A 27656-nucleotide genomic window follows, 5' to 3' on the forward strand; every position below is an offset into this window, starting at 1 on the left:
ATGGCTGCTGAGCCTGCATGTCCAGAGCCTGTGCTCCGCAACGGGAGAGGCCACAACAGTGAGAGGCCCACGTACGGCAAAAAAAAAAAAAAAAACAACTTCCTAGCAAACAAAAGTCCAGGACCAGATGGCTTCACAAAGGACTCCCACCAAACATATAAAGAGGAGCTAATATCTATCCTTCTCAAACGATTCCAAAAAATTAAAGAAAAGGGAACGCTGCCAAAATTTATTCTATGAGGCCACCACTACCCTGATACCAAAACCACTATCAAAGAAATTACAGGCAAATATCACTGATGAACACAGATGCAAAACTCCTCAACAAAATATGAGCAAACTTAATTCAACAATATATAAAAAGGATCTTACTCCATGATCACTGGGACTTATTCCAGGGATGTGAGGATGGTTCAATATCCACAAATCATGCCATGTGATACACCACATTAACAAAAGGATAAAAATCACATGACCATCTCAATAGATATAGAAAAAGCATCTGGCAAAACTGAACATCCATTCATGATAAAACAACTCTCATCAAAGTTGGTATAGAGAGAACATATCTCAACATAATAAAGGCCATCTATGACAAATGCACAGCTAACATCATACTCAGTGATGAAAACCTGAAAGCTTTTCCTCTAAAATCAGGGACATGGATGCTCACTCTTACCACTTCTATTTAACACAGTATTGGAAGTTCTAGCCACAGCCATAAGACAAGAAAAAGAAATAAAAGGCATCCAAACTGGAAAGGAAAATGTAAATGGTCACTATTTGCAGATGACATGAGACTGTATATAGAAAACCCTAAAGTCTCCAACAAAAAACTATTAGAACTAATAAATGAATTCAGTAAACCTGCAGGATAAAAGATTAATATACAGAAATCTGTTGCTTTCCTATACACTAATAATGAACTATCAGAAAGAGAAATCAAGAAAACAATCCCATTTTATTTTATTTTATTTTATTTTTTTTTTTTTTTCTTTTTGCGGTATGCGGGCCTCTCACTGTTGTGGCCTCTCCCGTTGCGGAGCACAGGCTCCGGATGCGCAGGCTCAGCGGCCATGGCTCACGGGCCCAGCCGCTCCGCGGCATATGGGATCCTCCCAGACCGGGGCACGAACCCGTATCCCCTGCATTGGCAGGCGGACTCTCAACCACTGCGCCACCAGGGAGGCCCAACAATCCCATTTTAAATGGAAAGATATACCATGTTCTTGGATTAAAAGAATCAGTATTGTCAAAATGACTATACTACCCAAGGCAATCTACAGATTCATGCAATCCCTATCAAATTACCGATGGCATTTTTCACAGAATTAGAACAAAAAAAAATTTTAATTTGTATGGAAACACAAAAGACCCCAAATAGCCAAAGCAATCCTGAGAAAGAAAAAAGGTACTGAAGGAATCAGTCTCCTTGACTTCAGGCTATACTACAAAGCTACAGTCATCAAAACAGTATGGTACTGGCACAAAAACAGAAATATAGGTCAATGGAACAGGATAGAAAGTCGAGAAATAGACCCACGTACCTATGGTCAACTGATTTACAACAAAGGAGGCAAGAATACACAATGGAGAAAAGACACTCTTCAATAAGTGGCACTGGGAAAACTGGACAGCTACATGTAAAAGAATGAAATTAGAACATTCTCTAACACCACACACAAAAATAAACTCAAAATGGATTAAAGACCTAAATGTAAGACGAGATACTATAAAACTCCTAGAGGAAAACATAGGCAGAACACTTTGACGTAAACTGCAGCAATATTTTTTTGGATCCTTCTCCTAGAGTAATGGAAACAAAAACAAAAATAAACAAATAGGACCTAATTAAACTTAAAAGGAAAGGAAATCATAAACAAAATGAAAAGACAACCTATGAACTGGAAGAAAATATTTGCAAACAATGCTACCAACAAGGGATTAATTTCCAAAATATATAAACAGCTCATACAGTTCAATATCATAAAAACAAACAACCCAGTCAAAAAATGGGCAGAAGATCTAAATAGACATTTCTCCAAAGAAGACATACAGATGGCCAAGAAGTACATGAAAAGCTGCTCAACATCACTAATTATTAGAGAAATGCAAATCAAAACTACAGTGAGGTACCCTCACCCTGGTCAGAATGGCCATCATCAAAAAGTCTACAAACAGTAAATGCTGGAGAGGGTGTGGAGAAAAGGGAATCCTCCTACACTGTTGGTGGGAATGTAAATCGGTACAAGCACTACTGAGATCAGTATGGAGGTTCCTTAAAAAACTAAAAATAGAACTACCATATGACTCAGCAATCCCACTACTGGGCATATACTCAGAGAAAACCATAATTCAAAAAGACACATGCACCCCAATGTTCACTGCAGCACTATTTACAATAGCCAGGTCGTGGAAGCAACCTAAATGCCCACTGACAGACGAGTGGATAAAGAAGATGTGGTACATATATACAATGGAATATTACTCAGCAATAAAAAGGATGAAATAATGCCATTTGCAGTGACATGGATGGACCTAGAGATTATCATACTAAGTGAAGTAAGTCAGACAGAGAAAGACAAATATCATGTGATGTCACTTATATGTGGAATCTAAAAAACTGATGCAAATGAACTTATTTACAAAACAGAAACAGACTCACAGACTGCAAAAACAAACTTATGGTTACCAAAGTGAAAGGTTGGCGGAAGGGATAAATTAGGAGTTTGGGATTAATATATACACACTACTATATATAAAATAGATAATCAGGGCTTCCCTGGTGGCGCAGTGGTTGAGAGTCCACCTGCCGATGCAGGGGACATGGGTTCGTGCCCCGGTCCAGGAAGATCCCACATGCCGCGGAGTGGCTGGGCCCATGAGCCATGGCCACGGGGCCTGCGCGTCCGGAGCCTGTGCTCCGCAACGGGAGAGGCCACAACAGTGAGAGGCCCGCGTACAGCAAAAAAAAAAAAAAAAAAAAAAAAATAGATAATCAACAAGTACATACTGTATAGCACAGGGAACTCTACTCAATATATATATATCTTTTAAATAAATTTGCTTAGTTATTTATTTATTTTGGGGCTGCGTTGGGTATTTGTTGCTGTGCACAGGCTTTCTCTAGTTGTGGCGAGTGGGGGCTACTCTTCGTTGCAGTGCACAAGCTTCTCATTGCAGCGGCTTCTCTTGTTGTAGAGCATGGGCTCTAGGCGCACGGGCTTCAGTAGTCGTGGCACGCAGGCTCACTAGTTGTGGCTCGCAGGTTCTAGAACACAGGCTCAGTATTTGTGGCGCACAGACTTAGTTGCTCCACAGCATGTGGGATCTTCCCAGACCAGGGCTCAAATCCGTGTCCCCTGCATTGCCAGGTGGATTCTTAACCACTGTGCCACCAGGGAAGTCCTCTACTCAGTATTATGTAATAACCTATATGGGAAAAGAATCTGAAAAAGAATGAATAGACGTATATATATAATTGAATCACTTTGCCATATACCTGAAACTAAGACAATATTGTAAATCAACTATACTCCAATATAAAATAAAAATTAAATTTAAAAATTGCATCAAAAAGAAAAAATATCTAGAAATAAACTTAACCATGGAGGTGAAAGACCTATACTATGAAAACTATAAAACACTGACAAAGGAAACTGAAGATGATACAGAAATGGAAAGCAATCCCATGTTCAAGGATTGGAAGAATATTATTAAACTGACCATACTACCCAAAGCAATCTACAGATTTATCAAAATATCCATGACATTTTTCACAGAACTAGAATAATCCTAAAATGTATATGGAACCACATAAGACCCTGAATAGCCAAGCAATCTTGAAAAAGAACAAAGCTGAAGGGATCACCTCCCTAACTTCAAACTACACTACAGAGCTACAGTAATCAAAACAGTATGGGGGCTTCCCTGGTGGCGCAGTGGTTGGGAGTCCGCCTACCGATGCAGGGGACACGGGTTCGTGCCTGGGTCCGGGAGGGTCCCACGTGTCGCGGAGCGGCTGGGCCCGTGAGCCATGGCCGCTGAGCCTGCGCGTCCGGAGCCTGTGCTCCGCAACGGGAGAGGCCACAACAGTGAGAGGCCCGCATACCGCAAAAAAAAAAAAAACAAAAAACAGTATGGTACTGGCAAAAACCAGACAAATACATCAATGGAACAGAATAAACAGCCTGGAAATAAATCCACACATTTATGGTCAATTAATCTATGCCAAAGGAGGCAAGATTATACATTGGGGAAATGACAGTCTCTTCAATTAGTGGTTCTGGGAAAACTGGATAGCTGAGTGTAAATGAATGAAATTAAGATGTTTTCTCATACCACATACAAAAATAACCTCAAAGTGGATTAAAGACCTAAATATAAGACCAGAAACCTTAAAACTCCTAGGAGAAAACAGGCAGAACACTCTTTGACATAAATCATAGCAATTTTTTTTGATCTGTCTCCTAAGGCAAAAGAAACAAAGGCAAAAATAAAATAGGACCTAATAAACTTAAAAGTTTTTGCACAGCAAAGGAAACCATTGACAAAACGAAGACAACCTACTGAATGGGAGAAAATACTTGCAAATAATATGACCACAAAGAGGTTAATATCCAAATACATAAACGGCACATACAACTCAATATCAAAAAAACAAACAATCCAATTTTAAAAATGGGCAGGGCTTCCCTGGTGGCGCAGTGGTTGAGAGTCCACCTGCCGATGCAGGGGACACGGGTTTGTGCCCTGGTCCAGGAAGATGCCGCGGAGCGGCTGGGCCCGTGAGCCATGGCCGCTGAGCCTGCGCGTCCAGAGCCTGTGCTCTGCAGCGGGAAAGGCCACAACAGTGAGAGGCCCGCGTACCCACCCCCCCACAAAAAAAAGGGCAGAAGGGACTTATCCGGTGATCCAGTAGTTAAGACTCCACACTTCCACTGCAGGAGGCACAGGTTCAATCCATGGTTGGGGAACTAAGATCCCAAATGCCACACAGATCAGCCAAAAAATAAAAATATATTTTTAAAATTTTTTTTAAATGGGCAGAAGACCTATATATAAATTTTTCCAGAGAAGACATATAGATGGCCAACAGGCACATAAAAAGATGCTCAACATCGCTAATCCATCAGAGAAATGCAAATCAAAACCACAATGGTATCACCTCACATCTGTCAGAATGGCTATCATCAAAAAGACAAAAGTAATAAATGTGGGTGAGAATGTAGAGAAAAGGTAACCCTAGTACGCTGTTGGGGGGGATGTAAACTGGTGTAGCCACTATGGAAAACAGTATGAAGGTCCCTCAAAAAACTAAAAATAGGGCTTCCCTGGTGGCACAGTGGTTGAGAGTCCGCCTGCCGATGCCGGGGACACAGGTTCGTGCCCCAGTCCGGGAGGATCCCATGTGCCGCGGAGTGGCTGGGCCCATGAGCCATGGCCATTGAGCCTGCGCGTCCGGAGCCTGTGCTCCATAACGGGAGAGGCCACAACAGTGAGAGGCCCACGTACTGCAAAAAAAAAAAAAAAAAAAAACCCTAAAAATAGAACTACCATACGACCCAGCAATTCCACTCCTGGGTATACATCTGAAGAAAACAAAAACACTAATTCAAAAAGATAAATGCACCCCAATGTTCACTGCAACATTATTTACAATAGCCAAGATATGGAAGCAACCTAAGTGTCCATCAACAGATGAATGAATAAAGAACTCAAGTCATAAAAAAGAATGAAATTATGCCATTTGCAGCAACATGGGTGGACCTGGAGGGCATTATTCTTAGTGAAATAAGTCAGACAGAGAAAGACAAATACTGTATGTTATCACTTATATATGGAATCTAAAAATAACAAAGGAATGAATATAGCAGAAATAGACTCACAGATATAGAGAAAAAAATAGTGGTTACCACTGAGAAGGAAAGGGGTAGAGGCAAGACATGAATAAGGGATTAAGAGGTACAAACTACTACATATAACATAAATAAGCTGGGACTTCCCTGGTGGTCCAGCAGTTAAGACTCCGCGCTCCCAATGCAGGGGGCCCGGGTTCAATCCCTGGTCAGGGAACTGGATCCTGTATGCCGCAACTAAAGATCCCACATGCTGCAATGAAGATCCCGCATGCCGCAACTAAGACTCGGCTCAGCCAAATAAATAAATAAATGTTTTTTAAAATAAAATAAAATAAGTAAGTTACAAGGATATATTATACATCACAGGAAATATAACCAATATTTTAAAATAACTTTAAATGGAGTATAACCTATAAAAAGTTTGAATCACTGTGTTGTACACCTGAAACTAATGTAAATCAACTGTATTTCAATAAAATATAAAATTTTTAATTTTTTAAATAATAGTAAAATTTTTTAAAAACTAGGGCAACTTTGTTACTAATATATGCCAGAGAATACAAGCAAATCTTCAAAAGTTTCCTTATCTACTTACTCTTAAGCCTCCCTGGAATGAAAATCATACCATCAGGTTTCAGTGATGACCATTAAGTTTATAATCATCTACTCTCAATAAAAGAGCCACTTTCAAATTTATAAGGAAGTTGACATAGGCTCTAAAAATAAACCTGAAAATATACTTTAGATATAATATTGAGACAAAATATGATCAAGAACAAAACTCAGATTGAGTCCTGTGTATATTATTACAGCCATGTTCTGAACTGAGTAAGTAATACTAATATTTTTGGTAATGTGGGGATAGTCTTGAAAACACACACCTGTTACTTACTTCAACTTATTGCTATAACTCCCCATGTAATACTATAATCTTAAACCAAAACATTTTTCATAACCTGCCATCTTCTGCATACTTAAGTACAAATATCATGGGCTCTAATGTGAAATACCTTAATTAATGAAGAAAAATTCAAATAATACACTTCCTACTGAAGAACTATATTCAGATGAAAAACAGAAGGTATGTACATACATTCCAGTCTCTCCAATGAGAATATCGCGTATTGAATTGAATCCTTAAAATAGAACTCTAGCAAACTAAGAGTTCAAGTCAAAGAAGTAGGGACAATTTGAGCGAGAAGAAAGCACAGATATCAGGGGACTATGTTGCTAAAAAATACCAAACTGCCTTACCATCTGTTGTTATATGAAATTTTTTTAACAGAAGACAACGCGATTCTCAAAAGGTTTAAACTGTACTTGTACTCACACATTTGCTAAAACTCACCCACACTGAAGTCTAACAATTAGCCCGTCAACTATTTAACAAATATAAAATAAAATCCCTTACTATTTTCTGATGGGGATAATCCTGACCACCTATTTAAACCAGAAAAGAAATTTAACCATAAATTTAACCACATGAAAAAGAGAAAAGAGCACAGAAAAGGAATGCTTTAAAAAGATGCTTAACTTCCCAGACCTTTAGACAATTTTGTCTAAAACAACCTTGATTTACCTTTAAATCACTGAAGACAAATAGAGATTAAAATAGTTTTTCTAACATTTGTAACTGAAAATTTCTGACTACCTTAACTTAAAATACAGATTTTTATTAGAAGGAGGTTCAATTTCAGAGAATCTGTTAATCAAGATATTTGTATGATCTAAGCTGTTTCATTACTGCCTTTGGCTTCAAATTTAAGTAAAGACCAAAGTCAAAAGGAAAGAAATCAAATTCTTGCCCAGGATACTGGTTTTAAGAAATTGTTAAATAATCTCTCTGTAAAGTAACTGCTTCTTATTTCTCTGAATTATCTCACACTAAAATTTGGGTTATGTGCCATAAATGTTAAGCCTAATACATATTCACTTAATATATGTATATATTCATATACTCACTATGTTACTTCGTTGGGAAAGCCTTCCCAAACCCACCTCATGTAACACTCTCTAGTAACGTCCTGTACTTCTTATTAGCACTTACCACAGTTGAAATAATTTTTTGTATATTTCTTTTATCTTCTTATCTTCCCCCTTAACTGTAATGTCCACATACATCTTGATCCCCCTACCCCTGTATTTCTGACACATTGTAGGCAATCTGTAATATTTGAAGAGTAAAATGAGGATAGGAAAGAGAGAGAAAATGAAGATTCATAGTAAATACAGTTACAGTAACACTCCCTGGACTCCAAATGGAACTATGAGCACACTCTGAAATTCAGTCTGATCCTGATTAATTCAGTGTCTCCTGGGCTTGAGAGTTTCTAAGAAATAGGTCTGAAAAAGATGGCCCCGTGTCTACTTTTTTCAGGGTTTAGAAATCAAAAATGATCAGAATAAGTCTCCTTCCATCATTGTCAGTAGATACTGAATCCTTCAGGGCAACTCCCAAACTGGACTAGTGACAATCCAAACTCCAAGGATCTAGTTAGAATCAAGAAATCAAAGCAACCTGACACATGTAATGAGTCAAAAGACTATACAAAATAAATGATAATAAGTTGAAAACACTGTAAATTCAGCATTCTTATAAAAGGAACCTGATCAAACCTGATGATACTTGAGCCAGCATTCTTCCCTCTTTTCATACTCTTTTTTTCACACATACATTCATTTCAATTAATATTTTTCAATGCTGCTGAAAGCAAAATTGCTTAAAATCTGCATTCATTCACTTCAATTGATTCTCCTCAAGCATATCTGAAGGAGAGAGCCTCATATACAATTTGTAACATCAATTTACAGTACCAATTTGATTCACTAATAAATCAGGCTCATTAACAAATATTTATTAACTACACTCCTAGTTTCCTCAGATGAAGCAGATACATCTCACACTAAACATGAAGGAAAAAATACACCCAAGAAATCACAACACTCTTTTAGAGGAGATCAATTAGTAGAAAGAAAGCTAAGATAGTGATAAATCAAAAGACAATTTAAAAGTTTGACCTCAGATCAACAGAGATTAAAACAAATCTTTAATAAAATACCAGTTATGATAAAATAGTTTAACACCCTTAATCATCAAAGCATCAACTAATATGCATTACTATGTGCCCAGTATAGTCCTTGGGGATGTAAATATATTTCACATTCACTATATTATACAAGTAATGAAAAACTGTACCAATACATTTTTAATTAAATTTTTTTATTGGAGTATAGTTGATTTACAATGTTGTGTTAGTTTCTGCTATACAGCAAAGTGAATCAGCCACACATAGACATATATCCACTCTCTTCTAGACTCCATTCCCATAAAGGTCATTACAGAGCAATGAATATAGTTCCCTGTGCTATACAGGATGTTCTTATTAGTTATCTTTTCTATACAGTAGTGTGTATATGTCAATCCCAATCTCCCAATTTATCCCCCCCCTTTCCTCTTTGGTAATCATAAGTTTGTTTTCTACATCTGTGACTCAGTTTCTGTTTTGTAAATAGGTTCATTTGTACCATTTTTTTTAGATTCTACATACAAGCAATATCATATGATATTTGTCTTTCTTTGTCTGACTTACTTCACTCAGTATAACAATCTCTAGGTCCATCCATGTTGCTGCAAATGGCATTATTCATTCTTTTTTATGGCTGAGTAACATTCCATGGTATATATGTATCACATCTTCTTTATCCATTCCTCTGTCAGTGGACATTTAGGTTGCTTCCATGTTCTGGCTATTGTAAATACTGCTACAATGAACACTGGGGTGCATGAATCCTTTTGAATTATGGTTTTTCTCCAGATATATGCCCAGGAGTGGGATTGCTTGTACCAATACATTTTGTATAAATTTATTTATTTATTTATTTTTGGCTGCATTGGATCTTCATTGCTGTGCGCAGGCTTCTCTAGTTGTGGCAAGCAGGGGTTACTCTTTGTTGCGGTGCACGGGCTTCTCATTGCAGTGGCTTCTCTTGTTGTGGAGCATGGGCTCTGGGCACGTGGGTTTCAGTAGTTGTGACACACAGGCTTGTGTAGTTGTGGCAGGCTCAGTACTTTTGGAGCAGGTACAACAGGCTTAGTTGCTCCACAGCATGTGGGATCTTCCTGCAGCAGGGCTTGAACCCGTGCCCTTGCATTGGCAGGTGGATTCTTAACCACTGCGCCACCAGGGAAGTCCCTACCAATACATTTTGAAAAGACTTTCTAAAACCTTATTTAGCTCTTTATTAAGCAGTCACTTCAATTAACTCCCCTTCTCAAATTATCACCTAGCACAGGCCTGGTACATATTCAATAAATACTTAATGAATAAATTATAAATCTATTATTAAAGTCTTACACATTTTTTATCACTATCAAACCTTATACAGGTAGATCTATGGAACATAAGTTTGTGTTCCAGCCTTTCGATCCAGGTTGTCTTGTCATAATCAGTAAAAGTAACTACTTACACGTATATTGCTTATGCACAAATATGAGGCAAGGTTTTTTTTCTCGAAGTCATAACTCATGAAGAGAGGAAGCCATACTACATTCATTTACTCCACAGACATGTTCATTTTTTGACAATCTGTTGTCCAATTTACTCCTCAGAAATCAAGAGCTCTCCATCCTAAATAACAAACCTTAGATTCAAAATTATAAAATAAATCATGTAATTATATCTGGATGGAGGTGAATAAGCAAAGGGAAAAATGGTATGAAATGCAATCAAGCAACAGCCATGGCAAAGATTTCACATTTTCTGAGATGGAAAGCCACTGGAGTGTTCTGATTCATATTTTTAAAAGACATGAGATAGGTATTTGACTCCCATTTTACAGATGAGAACACTGTGGTTCACATATGTTAAGAGACTTGCTCAAGGTCACAAAGCTAGTAAATGGCAGGACTGAGATTCAAGCCCATGCTCTTCCCACCTCTTAACAATACCTCCCAAAACTCCCTGCTCAACACTTCTCTGCAACACTCTTTCTTCTCCATCTCTTCATACCTCTCTGACTGCTTCTTTTTTTTTTTTCCTCCACTCCAAAAATGAGCATTCAAGTTGTCTTCTCTTTCTAAACCCTTGCTGACCTAAAGACCTCTCTTCCTTGTTGACTTACCAGGGCTTCAACTTTCATCCCTATCTTACGACATAAAGAATATTTCATAAGAATAGAAATGAAACCTAAATCTCTATCCTCACCTTTTCTCTAGAACAGCAACTCTCCATTTCTCAATGCCTCTTGGTCATTTTCCACCCAGATATCGTACTAGTAGCTAAAACTCAATATGCCCCAATGCAATCGAGCATATTTCACTGAAGATATTTTTTCCAAAGCACTACCTTGCACATATTCCAATAAACGAGGCTTAAAATCTTATAGCTTCATTGGATTCCTCCCCCTGCTTTACATCTGAGTCACTGAATCCAAGATTTCTATATACCACTGCCAGATTAAGCTTTATGAAATAACTTCAAGCATACTACCCCTGTTGGCCACCTTTAGTGATTGCCTACTGCAACAAATAACGTCCAAATTCCACCTGCCATTCCCCAAAGCACACCATATCCTATTCTACCTGAATGTCTTTGTTCAAGCCATTCCTCTCCCTTATCCCCCACCTATTTCTACCTTTCCAAATCCTGTTTTCCCTTCAAGGCCACTAAAATGCCATCTTTCTCGTTAAGTTTCCCCTTATCTCCCCAGCCAAATATGATCTTCCACCTCCATCTCTCAAACCACTTTAATATGTACCTTATGGTATTTATCTCAATGAATTTTATTACAGGATAATACATGCCTAGTCTCCCCTACTTCTTACAGTATAAGAAATATGTCCCATTCATTTTTTTTATTTTCCACCATACCACATAGCACACAGCTGCTATACACAGCAGCCTGCACATAGCAGACTCAATAAATAACTGGTAAATGAATAGGGGACAAATATTCCAATACTAACCATCAAGGTTCAGATATATAATATTACTAAACCTAATCATCAAATCATCTCCCCTCAATTTGTGTATATTTTTTCATCAATGTTTATCAGCAAATAATCATAAAAAATGTTTTAATGAGTCAAAAGTTCATGAAAAATATAATTTTCTAAATAGTAAATAAGAGGTCTGGTTATTTAAAATAATCTGTACCACAGTGAATCAACTAGAGAGTTGGTTATGAGGCAATCCCATGGAAAAATCTGTCACCACGGGGATGACCAGAGTGGATTTGGAGCCCTAACTTCTCCAGGTGTGCTTCTCTCTCTACCAAAATGAATTATTCTATTGAAGAGGATAATAAACTTTCCCAGATAGAGGATCACTCCATTTCATTTGAAAAGAATTTTGTAGTGACGAGGCAAAAGGAACTAATGCTGACATTGAAAAATACTTATTAAGGATTTGTTGAAGGCTTTAAAATTTTTTTAAATCAACCAAATATCCATTTTAATAAGAATCTACTGACTCAGAAACATGAATAGCAATGGATCATAATTATTTAGATCCTATATTCCAAGATTTATTAATTTTTATCCCCGATTTAGGATAACTAAAGGGGCAAACAATAGTAAAGAAGATTTGGCCAGCTATACTCAGATAGATATATCTACTACAGAAAAGGGTGAGTTATGAAAGTGTTTAGTATAATATGTCTTCAACTTTCAACTAGAAGTAATGTGCTGGAAGTGTGCTTTGTACCCAAGAGAGATCAGCCAAAGAATACCAAGAAGTCACATAGAAAAACAAGTTCAACACACTCACAATTTCTTGTTGATGAATAGGAAAACTCATCATTTAATTGCTCATTTGAAAGACAAAGACCAAATGACCGTTACACCTCCAAAGGGATAATAACAAAGCTTGTAAAAGAATCATCATTTACTTATTGACTAGAAAAATAAAATGAGCCCCTCACCTCCACCCCTAAAGTAGGACTCAGGGAAAAATCAAAGGGGAATTAATCTATCATATTTACAAATTCCATGATCTCCAAATGTCAAATAATTCAAATATTCTCAGCAGTTTGTATTCCTTAATGACTTTGGTCTCTCTCTTTTTTTAAGTAAAAAACAAAACAAATGGCCTATTACCAAAAATTTCAAGAAGTCTCATTGCTGGACTCATTTTCTCTACCTGCTAAAACACTGCCTTTAAAAACTCAGTGCAGGGCTTCCCTGGTGGCGCAGTGGTTGAGAGTCCGCCTGCCGATGCAGGGGACACGGGTTCGTGCCCCGATCCCGGAAGATCCCACATGCCGCGGAGCGGCTGGGCCCGCGAGCCATGGCCGCGGAGCCTGTGTGTCCGGAGCCTGTGCTCCGCAACGGGAGAGGCCACAGCAGTGAGAGGCCCGCGTACAGCAAAAAAAAAAAAAAAAAAACTCAGTGCACACTATGTGCCAGAAGCACTTCATATATTATGCCACATTTAATCCTCACCAGGGCCTCCAGAGTTAAAATTTACCGAACCTGAAGCTTAAAGTAGTTAGGTAATTTGTCTGAGGTTACCCAGCTAGTAAGTAGTGAGCTAGAATTCTAACATAGGCAATTTGATCCCAGAATCTAGGATCCTGCCTCCTAAGTCATACTGAAATACAGAAATCTGAACACCATCTTGTATGTGGAGTTAAGCTTGAGAAGTTTTGTAGAATTACCATTTTTTCCATAAAATAAAACTGTGTGAGAACATTAAGAAAAAAAAAAAACTCCATCACTAAAATTTTAGTCAGTGTTTTCAAGACTTTTGCACTAAAGACTGTCCATAAGTTGTTGTTGGTTTTTTTTATTCCTAAGAAATCCAACTTCTGCTTAAGTGTTTATGAACTTACACTCTAACAAGACTGTTAAGATTATAAAATTCAAGGGGAGTAAATATTAAGTAAACATTTTTATACTCTGAAGAAGGGTGTAAACATCTGAAGTCGCTGAAGAAGCAGGTTTTTTAATCATTCCTTCCCCAAAGTGTGAAAGGCTCTACTCTGAAGTCAGCTAACGATAAATGCCAGTACCCTAATCTGGAGGTTCTGTGGAAAGACACCAGGAAAAACATAAGAAAGATCTTAGAACCACCTGAGACAACTGAACAAGCTTTCCTTTTAGAAAAGGCACCAAAGAATTTGAACAGCATAGAATCCATCCTCCTAAATGGGCAACTGTGTATTCTAAATTTGCCACAAAGTACCAAGGGCACTATGCTTTCATTAATTTTAGTGGTAGTCAAGGGTTTAAACAGTTGAACAACTGTTTCATGTGAATGTGTGTAGTGATGGTTACCACTTATTGTGAATGCGTGGCAATAACTATATTCAAAATATAGCTTCCTGAAATACATTTTTGGTACATACATAAATTATTAGCATACATTACAACATATGTAGGATTCTTTTTAAAAAAAAAACTACATCAAGTAAATTGATGATGATGTTTTTTACAAATCATGAAAACACAAAGATTCACTGTGAAAAGGAATAGTCCATCTATATTTCAACATGGTTTAAGCATTAGAAGGTGAATACCAAGAACAGCTGTAGATACCAGGATGAGAAAAGCATGAGAGCAGATGTATAGAACAAGAGAATAAACCCGGGGACTTCCCTGGTGGTCCAGTAGCTAAGACCCCATGCTCCCAATGCAGGGGGCCCGGGTTCAATCCCTGGTCAGGAAACTAGATCCCACGTGCTGCAACTAAGAGTTCACATGCCGCAACTAAAGATCCCGCATGCCGCAACTAAAAGATCCCACGTGGGACTTCCCTGGTGGCCCAGGGGTTAAGACTTCGCCTTCCAAGGCAGGGGGTGCGGGTTCAATCCCTGGTCAGGGAGCTAAGATCCCACGTGCCTCGCAGCCAAAACAAAACATTTTTTAAAAAAAGAAGCAATATTGTAACAAATTCAATAAAGACTTTAAAAATGGTCCACATTAAAAAAAAATGATCGCACACACCACAATGAAGATCCCGCGTGCCACAACTAAGACCAGGCGCAGCCAAATAACTAAATAAATAAATTTAAAAAAAATTTTTTTTAAAGAGAGTAAACCTGAAAGGAACAAAAGGAATCAGTTTAGTACAACACACATGGTAATATTTCAAATGAAAAGCAGATATACAAGCAGATATATATATAGGCTCCAGAAAACACTCTTGACTAAAATTTTCCCCCAACCCAGCTTCCCTTAAACTTCTCCTTTTCTATCAATGATGGCAACAGCATCAGACTTGAAATCCTGGAAGCATAAACAAGTCCTCACACTGCCCTAATATTCTCAGTCTCTAAGTGCTGTTCGTTCTTCCTATGAAATGCCTCTCCTGTGAAATGCCTCTAAAACTGCCCTTCCATTCTCTCTGGCACTACCTTCGACCTGCCAAATACTATCTCCCCACTCCTGAATTATTCATGAATTCATTCATTCATACCTGCACTCATTCAGACACTTACTGAAGCACCTACTGAAGTACCGTGCTAGTTCTGAATACAAACCACCATTCTAACTGGAGGTGGAGACACAGATCATAACGAATGCACTGTTTTAATAACAGCAATGCTTGATTAGGGCCCCACTACATGACAGCTGCTATTCCAACACACTATTATCCCATTTAAATCCTCACGACAACCCTAAGAGATGGGTATAATTATCTTCTGCAAAGCTAGGAGACTAAGGCTCAAAGAAGTAAGATAATTTTCCTAAGATCACACTGCTAATAAGTTGCAAAGTAAGATTCCATGAGAACTGATTCTTTCTACCACTTGAGTGAATCTACTGCATCAACTCCTAAACAGTCTTTCCAATCCAGTCTACCCATTTCGACCAGATTCATCATCTGAAAGCACCATCCTGTACTTGTAACCCCTTTGTTCAAAAAACAATCTCAATGGCACCTTTGGCCTGGCCTTCAGTCTTTGAGTCAAAAAAAAAAAAAAAACACCTTTCCTTTCCCTTACTAGCTCTGAGTCTTGGAAACTACTTAATGTCTCTAATCTTCAGTTTTCCTACCTATGAAATGGAGATAAGACAGAGTTGTGTAAGGATTAAATAAGAGAAAATACATGAAGGTTTAAGCACACGAGTGTTCAATAAATAAGAGTTGTTATTACTCATACAGCTATACACATAACTTCTGTTTCAGCCAATCAATACACGTACTACTTCTTTTAAGAAACCACTTAGATTTCTGCCTCAATTCACACTATTCTCCCTCCGCTCCATTAAGAATAAGTATCCTATAAATATCTAATACATGAATCAATACATGAATCTATGTCTGTACATCCTTATCTTCAAGGCCCAAGTCAAATGCTACTTCTTCCAAGGAGCCCTCCCTAGCCGCCCTCAATGAACTTCACACCTAACTTAAGTGCCACTGAGAGAATGGGGAAGAAAAAAATGCCGAATTATTCAAGACCTATTATGAACTAGAAAACATGATACATCTTCAGTGCATTATTTCACTTAATTCTCACAGAGAAAGACAAAGTAACTTGCACAAAGTCAAACAGCTAGTAACTGATGAAGCTGAGATTCAAAATCAGAAGTGGATGATCCCTTTTAAAAGCCCACTTCTTCCCAAACCACCTTGTATCTTGGTACCCTGGATTGCACATTTAATCAACAACTACCTAACACTGACAATGAGCAAAGTGCTGGTATATGCTCTAAGAGCCCCAGCAACCCATACAAATATAACAAACAAAACTGTCATGAAATAATGCTTATCCATACCACCTGCAGTGGACTCCAATTTTTTTCTATTCTCTTCTATTTCACTTAAAATAAAATACTGGTCAATTCCACTAATTTTACTTCACAACCACTCTTGAATAGCGACCCAGCTATCTTGTAATACAGATATTACAAGGCCAAATAAGATCGAGAATTTGTCCTCAAGAAGTATTTAATCTAGCTGGAGACATAATGGTAAAACACAAACTTTTCTTGACCCCCTTGCCCCCAGCCCACCTACTGGAATAGAAGGTGGGCTTCTATTGCTCATGTTCCTGTTGCTTCCCCAAACTAGCCTATCAGGAAACATAACCAATAAATTATCTAGGCTGTAAATATGAAAAACATCAGGCCCTCAACGAACAATTGTTGAATGAATGGATGAATGAATAAGTGAGGTACAATAAAAGCGCTATGGATTTTCAGAGGGAGAAATTACATACCATAAACTCTCTCCCCACATACCTCATAATCCTCTAAGGGAAGGAACAATCTCTTTGTATTACTGAATACATCAAGAGCGCAATCATGTTTGTAGATATTCTATTTAAAAAAAAAAATTGAGCTACAGACTGGCCACAATTCATGTGGAAAAGCAGATAAACATGGATCTTGGCCAAAGAAAATCCAGGAAGGCATTTACAGCTCCAATGATAAGTTTATTATCAGCCTTTACTCTAGATCCTTACTATTCAAACTGTGGCTCTTGGTCCAGAAGTATTAATATTACCTGGGAGTTTGGTAGAAATGCAGAATCTCAGGCCCCACCCAGATCGACTGAATCAGAACCCCCATTTTAACATTCTCCCCCAGAGGATTCCTAACACACATTAAAGTTTGAAAAGCATAAGTATATATGATACAAATGAAACTGGCTTCCGCAAGCTCAGAGAAAGTTACCATCTTCTCCTCTGTTATCTCTGTAATATATAATCAGACTTTTCAAGAAGTACTACAGATATGGTCATGACACACCTTCAGGAATATTAGGGTATAAATCTAAATCATTACTCAATGAGAAGAACTGACCATCCACTGAACATTGGATGGAACTTTTAGAAAACATACCAAAAATAAATATACCTTTGCCTTCTTAGGACACAGGCTCTATTGGGCAAGAAAATAAGAGAATGAACTTCAATAGCCAAAGTGATAAATCTTGAATACCAAGGATGAGATTATTGAAAAAAAAGAGATGCTGGTGAGAACATTTAAGAACAAACTTCTTTAACAATTCTCCGTGATACAAACACGTATTTCCAAATATTCTCTATTTAAAACTCCAAACTTAGATTGCACTACAGGTAAAGCTGTGTAATGAAGGACCTACCTGACATTAAGTCAGATCTCCTAAACATTTTTCACTGACTCAAAGACTGGAACCACCCTTTAAAACACCAAGCAAAATCTCAACCAGGAGACCACTTTGTGAACTTAAAAAACACTTGCAAAACCCTCAAGCTACAATCCTCTCATCCCAAACTGAGACAAGATCTGAGGCCACAGGGACTTGATGTCCAATATGCCCTTAAAAAAAAAAAAAAAAAAATTGGGGAGGAGGGCGCCCAAACAGGGGGAATTAGATGAGGAATGATTGCAGGCCATTTCTCATCGCCTCGCTGACCTACAACACCTCTCCACAAGTCAGGAGGGAGGGAAAATAACGCAGGCCTCTGAACTCACAATTTTAAGGACCCCAAACTTAATCCTGAAGTTGGGAACCCATCTTCTCCCCAACAGGCATTCAGATGACAGCTCAACTTCTAATTCCCCTCCCCCTTCTCCCGCCCCCCGTAGGATCTGGGATACCCGCCCCTCGCGATCTCCCCCCTTCCCACCCACCGCCGCCAAAAATACCCTGACCCCTCCCAATCAGAAATCGACACAGGGCAAGTGCCCCGGGCCCCTCCGGAGCACGACTGCACGCCCTGGCCCATTCTCCACACTAAATTCGCCCTGGGGGAGGAGCTGATGGGTCTCACCAAGTACAGGGGGGCATAGATCTTCAGGGACTCCTCCAGGGCGCCCCTGGTGATCTGCACGAAGGAGACCCCGCAGGAAGGGTGCCAAGTGTGGCCGATCTCGTAGCAGTTATGAGGGATGGACTTGCTGAGGGCCGCCATGACGAGAAGCCGCGCGCAGGGGCCGGGAGTGGGTGAGCCGAAGCTCGGCAAGGAGGAAGAGGGGCGGGCAGCGAGCGCCCAACCGCTGCGGGCTCTCAGGGCGTGCCGGGGGTAGGTGCGGAATAGAGGGGAAAGCTCACGCTAGCGGGGTTATTCTGGGCCAAAGTCCTCCGAGGTTGAGCGCTCGGCGCACGGCTGCTCGAGGGGGCGGGGCGCGCATCAGGGAGGCGGGGAGAGGCGGAGCGTGCGCGCTCCCTCAAGCGGCCGAGGCCCGAGGCCCTCGCCTGTCGGAGCCCGGCTCAGCGCGGGGAGCAGAAGGTGGGAGAGCGCAGCTCGAGGACGCGCCCGCCACCCCCTCGTTTAGCTCCGCGCCGGCGCGAGCGCGCCGAGAAAGATGAGCGAAGATAGGTGACTTGCGTAACATTGGACTCTAGTCTCTGTCCTCTAAAAGCCCAACCAAGTAGAACTGAGAGCAGTGGAAGAAAGGGATTAAATGTCTTTGTTGGGAGCTGGTGGAGGAAGACGATTGCCAGAGGAGAGCCTGGACAACCATCCTCCTCAGAACTGCCAGCTCTGCTACCCTAGAGCGCCAGGTAATAAATAGCCAAGGCTGCCTGCTGGTTGGGACGGCACTGCTCCCAATTACTGGGCTTTCTAAGCTCTGCAGTGCCTGAGAATGCTTGAAAAATCTGTTAGCTGTGTTCTTGCACTTCCTGTATGGGGAAAGGACAGTAGTAGGTCGTCCTCTCCAAACCCTGGGCCACTGAGCAGTCCTGTCTACAGCATACATCACAGGTGCTCATCAGCCAAATATGTAACCCAGCAAGGACTCACATGCCCCAGGCTCAGAAAGCCAGACTCCGACAGGAGGTGTTTGCAGCAAAGTAAAGTTTTATTGCAGGGCGCCAAGCAAGGGGGTGGGAGACAAGCCTCAGATACACTCCCACTTGGTCTTTGAGTTAGGGGTTTCTTAAAAAGGAAAAACAAAGAGGCTAGGATTAATCATCATCTCGTGACATTTCTTAATCGTAGTTTCAGGAGTCAGGATGTGTCGAATTCTCAGGCCAGGTGGTCCATGGCTTCGGGGTCTGTGTGCTCATCTTGCCCTGGAGAAACAACCTGAGTTTGTACACTAATAATGATGATATCTATAATAGCAGTTTTAGTACATTAATGATGTTATAACAACAGCAGTTTTAGTCATCCAACTAGTTGATTAGTGTTCAGTTACCACAGGATTGAGGTCAGGGGGGAAAAGAAAGGAAATTAAATTTTAGATAGAGAGATTAATCATAAACTCAGTAGGGGAACTCAGTTTTAGGGGGACTTGGCTTCAAATAGTACACATAGTAGAGGCAGCAGTGGTCTTAGAACTCACACCTGGCTAGAGAGCTTGGCCAACAATTGGCATGACAAGGAACCCGTGCGGCCTATGAGTCTTATAACCCCACTAAATATCAGTTTCCTCACCTATAAATATCTTTCCAGTTTCCTCGAAATTACAAATTCTGAAGTTTCTTAAAGCAGGAACTTGCCATTAGACTGTTTAATATTAGTTTTATGTACCACCTTTAGAGGAATCCCATTCATTCATTCTACAAATATTTACTGAGCACATACTATTTTCAGGCACTGTTCTAAGCTCTGTAGATTCAGATGTGAACAAGAGAGACAAGGTTTCCACCCACCTCTCCTCTCCTCCTCCTCCTCCTAGTGCCACAGAGCTGGAGCCAGAGATGCCAATGCAGCCCCAGGCACTATGGCTTCTGGAGTTACAGTGAATGATGAAGTCATCAAAGTGTTTAATGATCGGGAAATAAGGAAATCTTCTCCACAAAAGAAGATAAAAAGGAAAGAAAGAAAGGAGGGAGGGAAGAAAGAAAGTCTCTTCTGTTTAAGTGATGAGAAAGGACAAATAACTGTAGAGGAAGCAAAGCAGATCTTGGCAAATGACACTGGTGATACCATAGAGGATCCCTACACATCTTTTGTGAAGTTGCTACCTCTGAATGATTGCCAGTTTGCTCTGTAGGATGCCACATACAAAACAATAGTCTAAGAAAGAAGACCTAGTATTGATATTTATATTCTGGGCTTCTAAGAGTGCACCTTTAAAAAGCAAGATGATTTATGCTAGCTCCAAAGATGCCGTTAAAAAGAAATTTATATATATTAAACACAAGTGGCGTGTAAATGGCATGGATGAGATTAAGGAGCATTCGTCACTTGAAGAGAAATCGGGAGACGATGTAGTAGTCTCACTTGATGGAAAACCCTTGCTTCTAAAATGACAGTCAAATGCCATCTGGGTGTTAAGGAGCTTCCACTTCTGCAGCTCAGTCAATTGGAATAGTGTTGGATTTTGTTTTGGTTTTTCCCCTTCCCCAGTGGGCCCTTTCTAAACAATGAAGGAAGGAAATATCATTCATTTAAGCAGCCTATCAGTGATTGCCATTAGACTGTTTAATACTATTACTTTTATGTACAACCCAAGGAATGCTTTCCCATCATATTTTGGACAAAACGACTAGTTATATGAAAACTTAGTACTAAGTTATAAGAAAACTAAACAAGACAATATGAGATAGGTGTAATAATAATATAATATAGTATAAACTAAATAAGATAATAAAAGAGGAGTACTCAGATTGAAAGCCCAGAAGAACAGTGGTAGAAAGATAAAAGTTTATCTGTCTGGGGACTTCCCTGGTGGCGCAGTGGTTGAGAATCTGCCTGTCAATTCAGGGGACACGGGTTCGACCCCTGGTCCGGGAAGATCCCACATGCCGCGGAGCAACTAAACCTGTGTGCCACAACTACTGAGCCTGTGCTCTAGAGCCCACGAGCCACAACTACTGAGACCATGTGCCACAACTACTAAAGCCCACGCATCTAGAGCCCGTGCTCTGCAACAAGAGAAGCCACTGCAATGAGAAGCCCGTGCATCGCAACGAAGAGCAGCCCCTGCTCGCCAAAACTAGAGAAAAGCCCGCGCGCAACCACAAAGACCCAACACAGCCCAAAATAATTAATTAATTAATGTATTAATGTATTAATGTATTAAAAAAAAAGTTTGTCTCTCTCTCTCTCTCTCTGATAAATATAGACAGTCTTAGTCTAAGATGGTGGCTCCATACCCATCAGGAATCCCTGACTTCTTCTGACAGGTTGCTCTGCAGACTATTACCTGTGATTTCCATCCTAACTTATAAGTTGGCTGCTTCACCTTGAACCATGACATCCACGTGCTAGCCAGGAAGACCAGCCAAAGAGGAAGAGAGGACATACTTCCTCTCTTTAAGAAAACCTCCCAAGAAACCTATGCAAGCCACTTTTCCTTACAACTCATTGCCCAAATCTTAGTCACATGGCCACACTTAGTTGCAAGAGAGCCTGGGAAATGTAATCTTTTTTTAATGGTTGAACAAATGCCCAGATAATATTTCAGGTTTTATTACCAAGTGAAATGAAAAGAACACATACTGGGGGCACCCAGAAGTGTCTGCCGTAGTCCTATGCCTCTGGCTGCCCAAACATCTGGACACATCCTTTTTCCCCAGATAAACATACCCTCTCCTTCACAAGGGGAAGAACCTAAATTTCCATCCATTTACCCCATCTTGTTCAACATCCAGGATCTTCTGTAGGATCAAATACAGCTCTCATGTTCAAGTTATCTCCCTCTTTAACATACCCAATATACAATGGTAGGATAGGAACAAGATAATCACAATTTTAAAAAAAATCTCCAATTCAAAATATGACAGGATCAGAAACACAGCATAAACTTGTCCACAGAAATTACAGGAATAGTAATGCGTGCATAATGATACGCATAATTTTTACCATGTGGCACAGCAAATACATACCAAGAAATAAGGAAAATTTTAAATTAAAATTAAAAGCATGCAATTTCTTTTAATTAACTATTAAATGGAGACTTGAAGCTTGAAGATATTTGAGAAGAACACAGTTATTGTTGTCACAGGTGCCAAAAATGACAGTGCTAAAGAGTTGGATGGTGAAGGGGCAATTTCAGGCAAACTCTCGGATTCAAACAAATGGAAAGAGTACTCTCTATCTTGACTGGTGCTGCTATAGAGACTCCAGAACAGGGAGGCATTAATAAGTTCTCAGGGAGGATGATGTGTGCTTTAGGATTAAAAGAAACAAAAAAAAAGCAAAAGGAGCAGTTTGCAATAAATCAGTAGTTTACATTTGTAAATTCCTTTATATGGTATTATAAGATATATAAGGCTGTTATTCAGAAGAAAATTTTCTCATAATGTTGCCAATAATTTTAAGGGTAAAGTTACACATTGTACCTACATGGGCCATTTATTCCTTTTTTTTAAATAAATTTATTTATTTTTATGTTTGGCTGTGTTGGGTCTTTGTTGCTGCACGCGTGCTTTCTCTAGTTGCAGTGAGCGGGGGCTACTCTTCATTGCGGTGCACAGGCTTCTCATTGTGGTGGCTTCTCTTGTAGCGGAGCATGGGCTCTAGGCATGCGGACTTCAGTAGCTGCGGCACGAGGGCTCGGTAGTTGTGGCTCACGGGCTCTAGGGCGCAGGCTCAGTAGTTGTGGCGCACAGGCTTAGTTGCTCCGTGGCATGTGGGATCTTCCCAGACCAGGGCTCGAACCCATGTCCCCTGCACTGGCAGGAGGATTCCCAACCACTGCACCACCAGGAAAGCCCTGGGCCATTTATTCTTTTAGGTTGTATATGACCAGTAGCTTGACTGGATACTCTCTTGGGCCTTCATTGTTGCTTCTTTTCCATTAAAAAAAAAAAAAAAAAAAAAAAAAAAAGGCTTTAGGGTTCATCAACAAGGTGAACCAGACTTTCTTCAAGGAAGATACACAGTGAATGAAGGAAACTAATATGGCAATCTGTGGCTGAATTCAAGGGCTTTGAATACATGCCAAGCTGAAAATTGTTGCTCTTGCAAGATTCTGGCTTTCAAGATCTCTTTGAAAAAGAATGGAAGAGCTCTTTAGAGCTCATGCGGAGGATTTAACCACACTAAATTGTTCAGCTTTACATGTAGTCATTGTAGAAATGCATATCAAGGATAGTGTAATGACAAAGCATGGCTCAAACTAAGTATGATAACTGTGGTACCTCCTAATTCCAGCAACATTCAGATACACTTTCTCTTTGTTGATACTAGGCAAGCTTTTCAAAATAGCTACATATGATTCTGACTTTCTACCAATTTTGGTTGCAAAACCTCACATTTTTCTTCACATCGTTTTATTTAAAGTATTATATTCAGTTTTTAAGATGCAAATATAAATTTTTGCCCACATAAATGTTGAAAGCTGCTATATTGAGAGATACTTAGGCTCTTTCAGCCCAAACAGGTATTGCTTCTGCCAATACAGTTTTTTTTTTTTAATTTGGGGAATTCTCATATATCAAACTCTAACCACTCCATTTTTTAAAAGCCACGCTCACTTTCTTTGAGAGTGTCAATCTTTTTGAGACAGACACTTTCCATCTTGAGCTGAGAGTCAGGAAGCTATTGGAAAATGCCCTTAAAATATTTAGAAGCCTTCTTATCAATCTGAGAAGATCTAGAAAGAACATTCTTAAATCTTTCTACGATCTTAAAAAAGTCTTACAGCTGCACCCTTGCTTTAACCTTTGCCTTAAAGCAATTCCTAACCTTTTACCAACTGGCCAGGCTAGGAATAAACAACGTCTTGATTTTTTAACCCGAAGAGCCTAGGTTCTTTATATTTCCTCTAAATTCTGCCTAAAAAGTGAATAGTTCTTTCATCTGATCTCTCTCTGTGTCTTATCACACCTAGTTCAAAAAAAAAATTAGTTGGTACTTTCAACATTCTGCCTGGAAATTTCCTTAACCAAATGTACCAATTTGTTGGAGATATGTTCTATATTCCACAGTTCAGCAGGCAACAGTGTTGCCAAACTTTCCTCCACTACGTAACAGGTACATAACAGGGATCCCTTTTTCTCTAGGCTCTGATACCTATTTCCTCACTGTCCTTCAGGCCTTCAGGAATTCCACAAAATGGCTCTCAAATCACCTTATGAAATATTCAGACACACTGCATAGAATTCCCAGTGTCTATATCAATTTGATGATGTTATCAGTACTTGGAGACGAGGGTTAGGGCACCATTCTCCCCACCTCAAACTTCTACCACTCCCATCACAGAATTTGAAAGTAAAAGATTTATGATTGTTCTTTGAGAGGAAAAATACATAAACTACATATAATAGATAGGAGTAGATATATAAAAAGGAAGGCTTCAGAGGCCAGACCAATGTATCTAAAAAATTAGAATGCAATAATATGCATAAAAGGTAAAGTTAATAGGATTATAAGAAGGAAAAAAAGGAGAGCCACTGAGGCAACTCAGGTATATGCCAAGGGGAGTGGAAACTGCAGTCCAGGGACCTCAGGTATCCCCCAGGGACCCACTGACAAAATATCTTTACTGTGAAATGGATTCACAAGCTCTGTTGGAAGGATAGCATTAAACATTTGATCCATCTAATTAATGCTATTTTTCTGAGAACACGTGCACCAGACAAATTTTGATTATGGTTTGACTTTCCATGCAGGTCTGTCTTGAAAGAATGGGCTTGATCATGGTAACACGGATATCCTAGTTTGAATGAGAGGGCTTTTTCCCCCCTCCCTTTCATTAAATGAATGGGCATTTTAATTTTTACATTCATTTATAAGCTTGTTTTGGGTCACTTAGCCTATGAAACACAGAGCCTCCACTGGTGGGCTGACAAAACCAGGTTTCTGACCTTGGCAGTTTATGGGTGATGAATAAATACTGTAGTAGCCAAAAAAGGTTAGGCTATGCTGTGATACCAAATACACCCCTAAATCTTAGGGGCTTAGACTAAGAAAGGTTTATTTTGTGCTCACACGAAGTCCAAAGCAGGTTGGCCAGCACTTCAGGGCAACTTTCCTCCAAGTAGTGATTCAAGGTTAAAATTTCCTCTATCTTTAAAACAAAAAAAAATTCCTCTATCTTTACTGGGCTTTCAGTGGTCACTTTTTGTTTGTTTGTTTGTTTGTTTGATTTTTTGTGCATAATTTTTAGTTGTTGTATATAGTAATGTGCCAAAAAAATTAAGTGTACAGCTTGATGAATTTTTACATTTGCCTTCACTCCTAAGACAACTATCCTAAAAAAGAGTATTTCCATCATGCCAGAAGGCTCTTTCGTGCCCCTCTGCAGTTAATACACCTGCAAAGAGAGGTAACCGCAATTCTGACTTCTATCACCATAGCTTTTTTTCTGCCTTTTCCTGAAATTTACATTAATGGAAGCATACATTAATATTTTTTGACATCTGGCTTCTTTCACTCAAGATTTTGTGCACGTTGCTGTGTATAGCTATATTTCATTATTTTTTATCACTGTATAATATTCTATTATATGAACACAGCACAATTTTTCCATTCCAGGACATTTGGGTTGTTGTAAGTCTGGGGCTATTATGACTAAACTCGCTATGAACATTCTTTCACTTGTCTTTCTGTAGCATATGCTTTTGTTTCTCTTGGGACTATACCTAGGTGTGGTATTGCTAGGTCATGGGGAAGTTGTATGTTTAGCTTTAGTAGATACTCGTTTTTATTTTTAAGGCCCAGAACTCAAAGTCGTTTATGCCACTTCTGCTTGCAACCCATTTCCAGAACCTAGTTACCTGCCCCCAACCTAACTTCAAGGGAGAATGGGAAATGTAGTCTTCCTGTGGGACCAGAAAAGGAAGATTGAAACGAAATCTGTTAAGTATCTACCCCTGTCTCTGCCAAAACACACAAACACCTGTGAGACAACAGGCTAACCTTCTCAGTTGATTCTCCTTCTCCCTTGTAGTCTGCACGACCCTCCTTCTCAAATGAATATGTGTGCAACTCTACAGCTTGTTTTAAATGAACCAGAGCAAGCTGATCATCCTCACTGACTGCAATGGACTGAATGTTTGTGTTCCCCCAAACGTATATGTTGAAATCCTAACTCCCAATGTGATGGTATTTGGAAGTGGAGGCCTCTGGAGGTGATTAGACCATGATGTGGAGCCCTCACTAAAGGGATTAGTCCCTTATAAAAGAGCCTCCAGAGAACTCTCTATCCTTTGGCCTTGTGAGAACATAGCCAGAAGGTGCCAGCTATGAACCAGGAAGCGGGTCTTCAACAGACACGGAATCACCTGGTGCCTTCGTCCTGGACTTCCCAGCCTCCAGAACTGGGAGAAATGAATGTTTGTTATTTAAGCCACCCAGTCTATGGTATTTAGTTATAGCAGCCCAAACAGACTAGGACACTTACATTTAAATTTTTAATAAAACTCCCTCTCATTGTAAACTCCTTGAAGGTAAGATCTTCTGATTCTTCTTTGTTATTTTCTGTACCATTTAGCACAGTGCCTTGCACATAGAACGTATTTAATAAAATATTGAATGAATAAATAAAGATGTGGTGGGAAATTGTAAAGCACTGTATGTTCTCCTTAAAGAAGAAAGCAAGACAAAAATATTTACAATTTATTTTTTATTCATTTGTTTGTTTGTTTTTGGTTTACCTCCTTAACTCCCTTGTTAAACTCTCCATTCCTTGGAAGCAGAATCTATGTCCTAATTGTCATCTTTATGACACCCTCAGAACCTAGCATACTAGTCTGAAACTGCATATTATGAGGGAACAAGTAACTGATTCCCCTATAGAATTTTTGGTTGGTTTATCACCCCAGTCTATATAGTTTCTAGAAGGGGCATTTTACACTTTTTAAAATATTGGGACAATATTAACCTGACCTTAAGCTTCTGGTCCTCTCAAACTATCCATAAGCTTCATAATTTTGCAATATTTACAAGTTAATATAGTTCCACGATATGAAATTTACTTAAGCCTGTACACTTGAATTCATGGAAAATAGCTAAATTTGT

At 39.4% G+C, this 27656-nt stretch overlaps 2 protein-coding genes across 2 annotated transcripts in view; one reads left to right on the forward strand and one right to left on the reverse strand.

Moving 5' to 3' along the window:
• Window positions 1-18911, reverse strand: part of TMEM135 (transmembrane protein 135) — a 242397-nt gene extending 223486 nt beyond the window's left edge. The window contains exon 1 of the mRNA XM_060104976.1: window positions 18567-18911. Within this exon, the coding sequence (XP_059960959.1) occupies window positions 18567-18707 (141 nt within the window). The 5' untranslated portion in view covers window positions 18708-18911. The remainder of the gene's footprint in view (window positions 1-18566) is intronic.
• Window positions 18912-19003: 92 nt separating this feature from the next.
• On the forward strand, window positions 19004-21094 carry LOC132493913 (cofilin-2-like). The gene is given in 3 exon segments (XM_060104841.1): window positions 19004-19300; window positions 20422-20759; window positions 20761-21094. Coding segments are annotated over 2 exon segments (531 nt in total). The 5' UTR covers window positions 19004-19300; window positions 20422-20466; the 3' UTR covers window positions 20999-21094.
• Window positions 21095-27656: the final 6562 nt, after the last annotated feature.

The sequence above is a fragment of the Mesoplodon densirostris genome, chromosome 7 (assembly GCF_025265405.1).
Source record: "Mesoplodon densirostris isolate mMesDen1 chromosome 7, mMesDen1 primary haplotype, whole genome shotgun sequence".
NCBI lineage: Eukaryota > Metazoa > Chordata > Mammalia > Artiodactyla > Ziphiidae > Mesoplodon > Mesoplodon densirostris.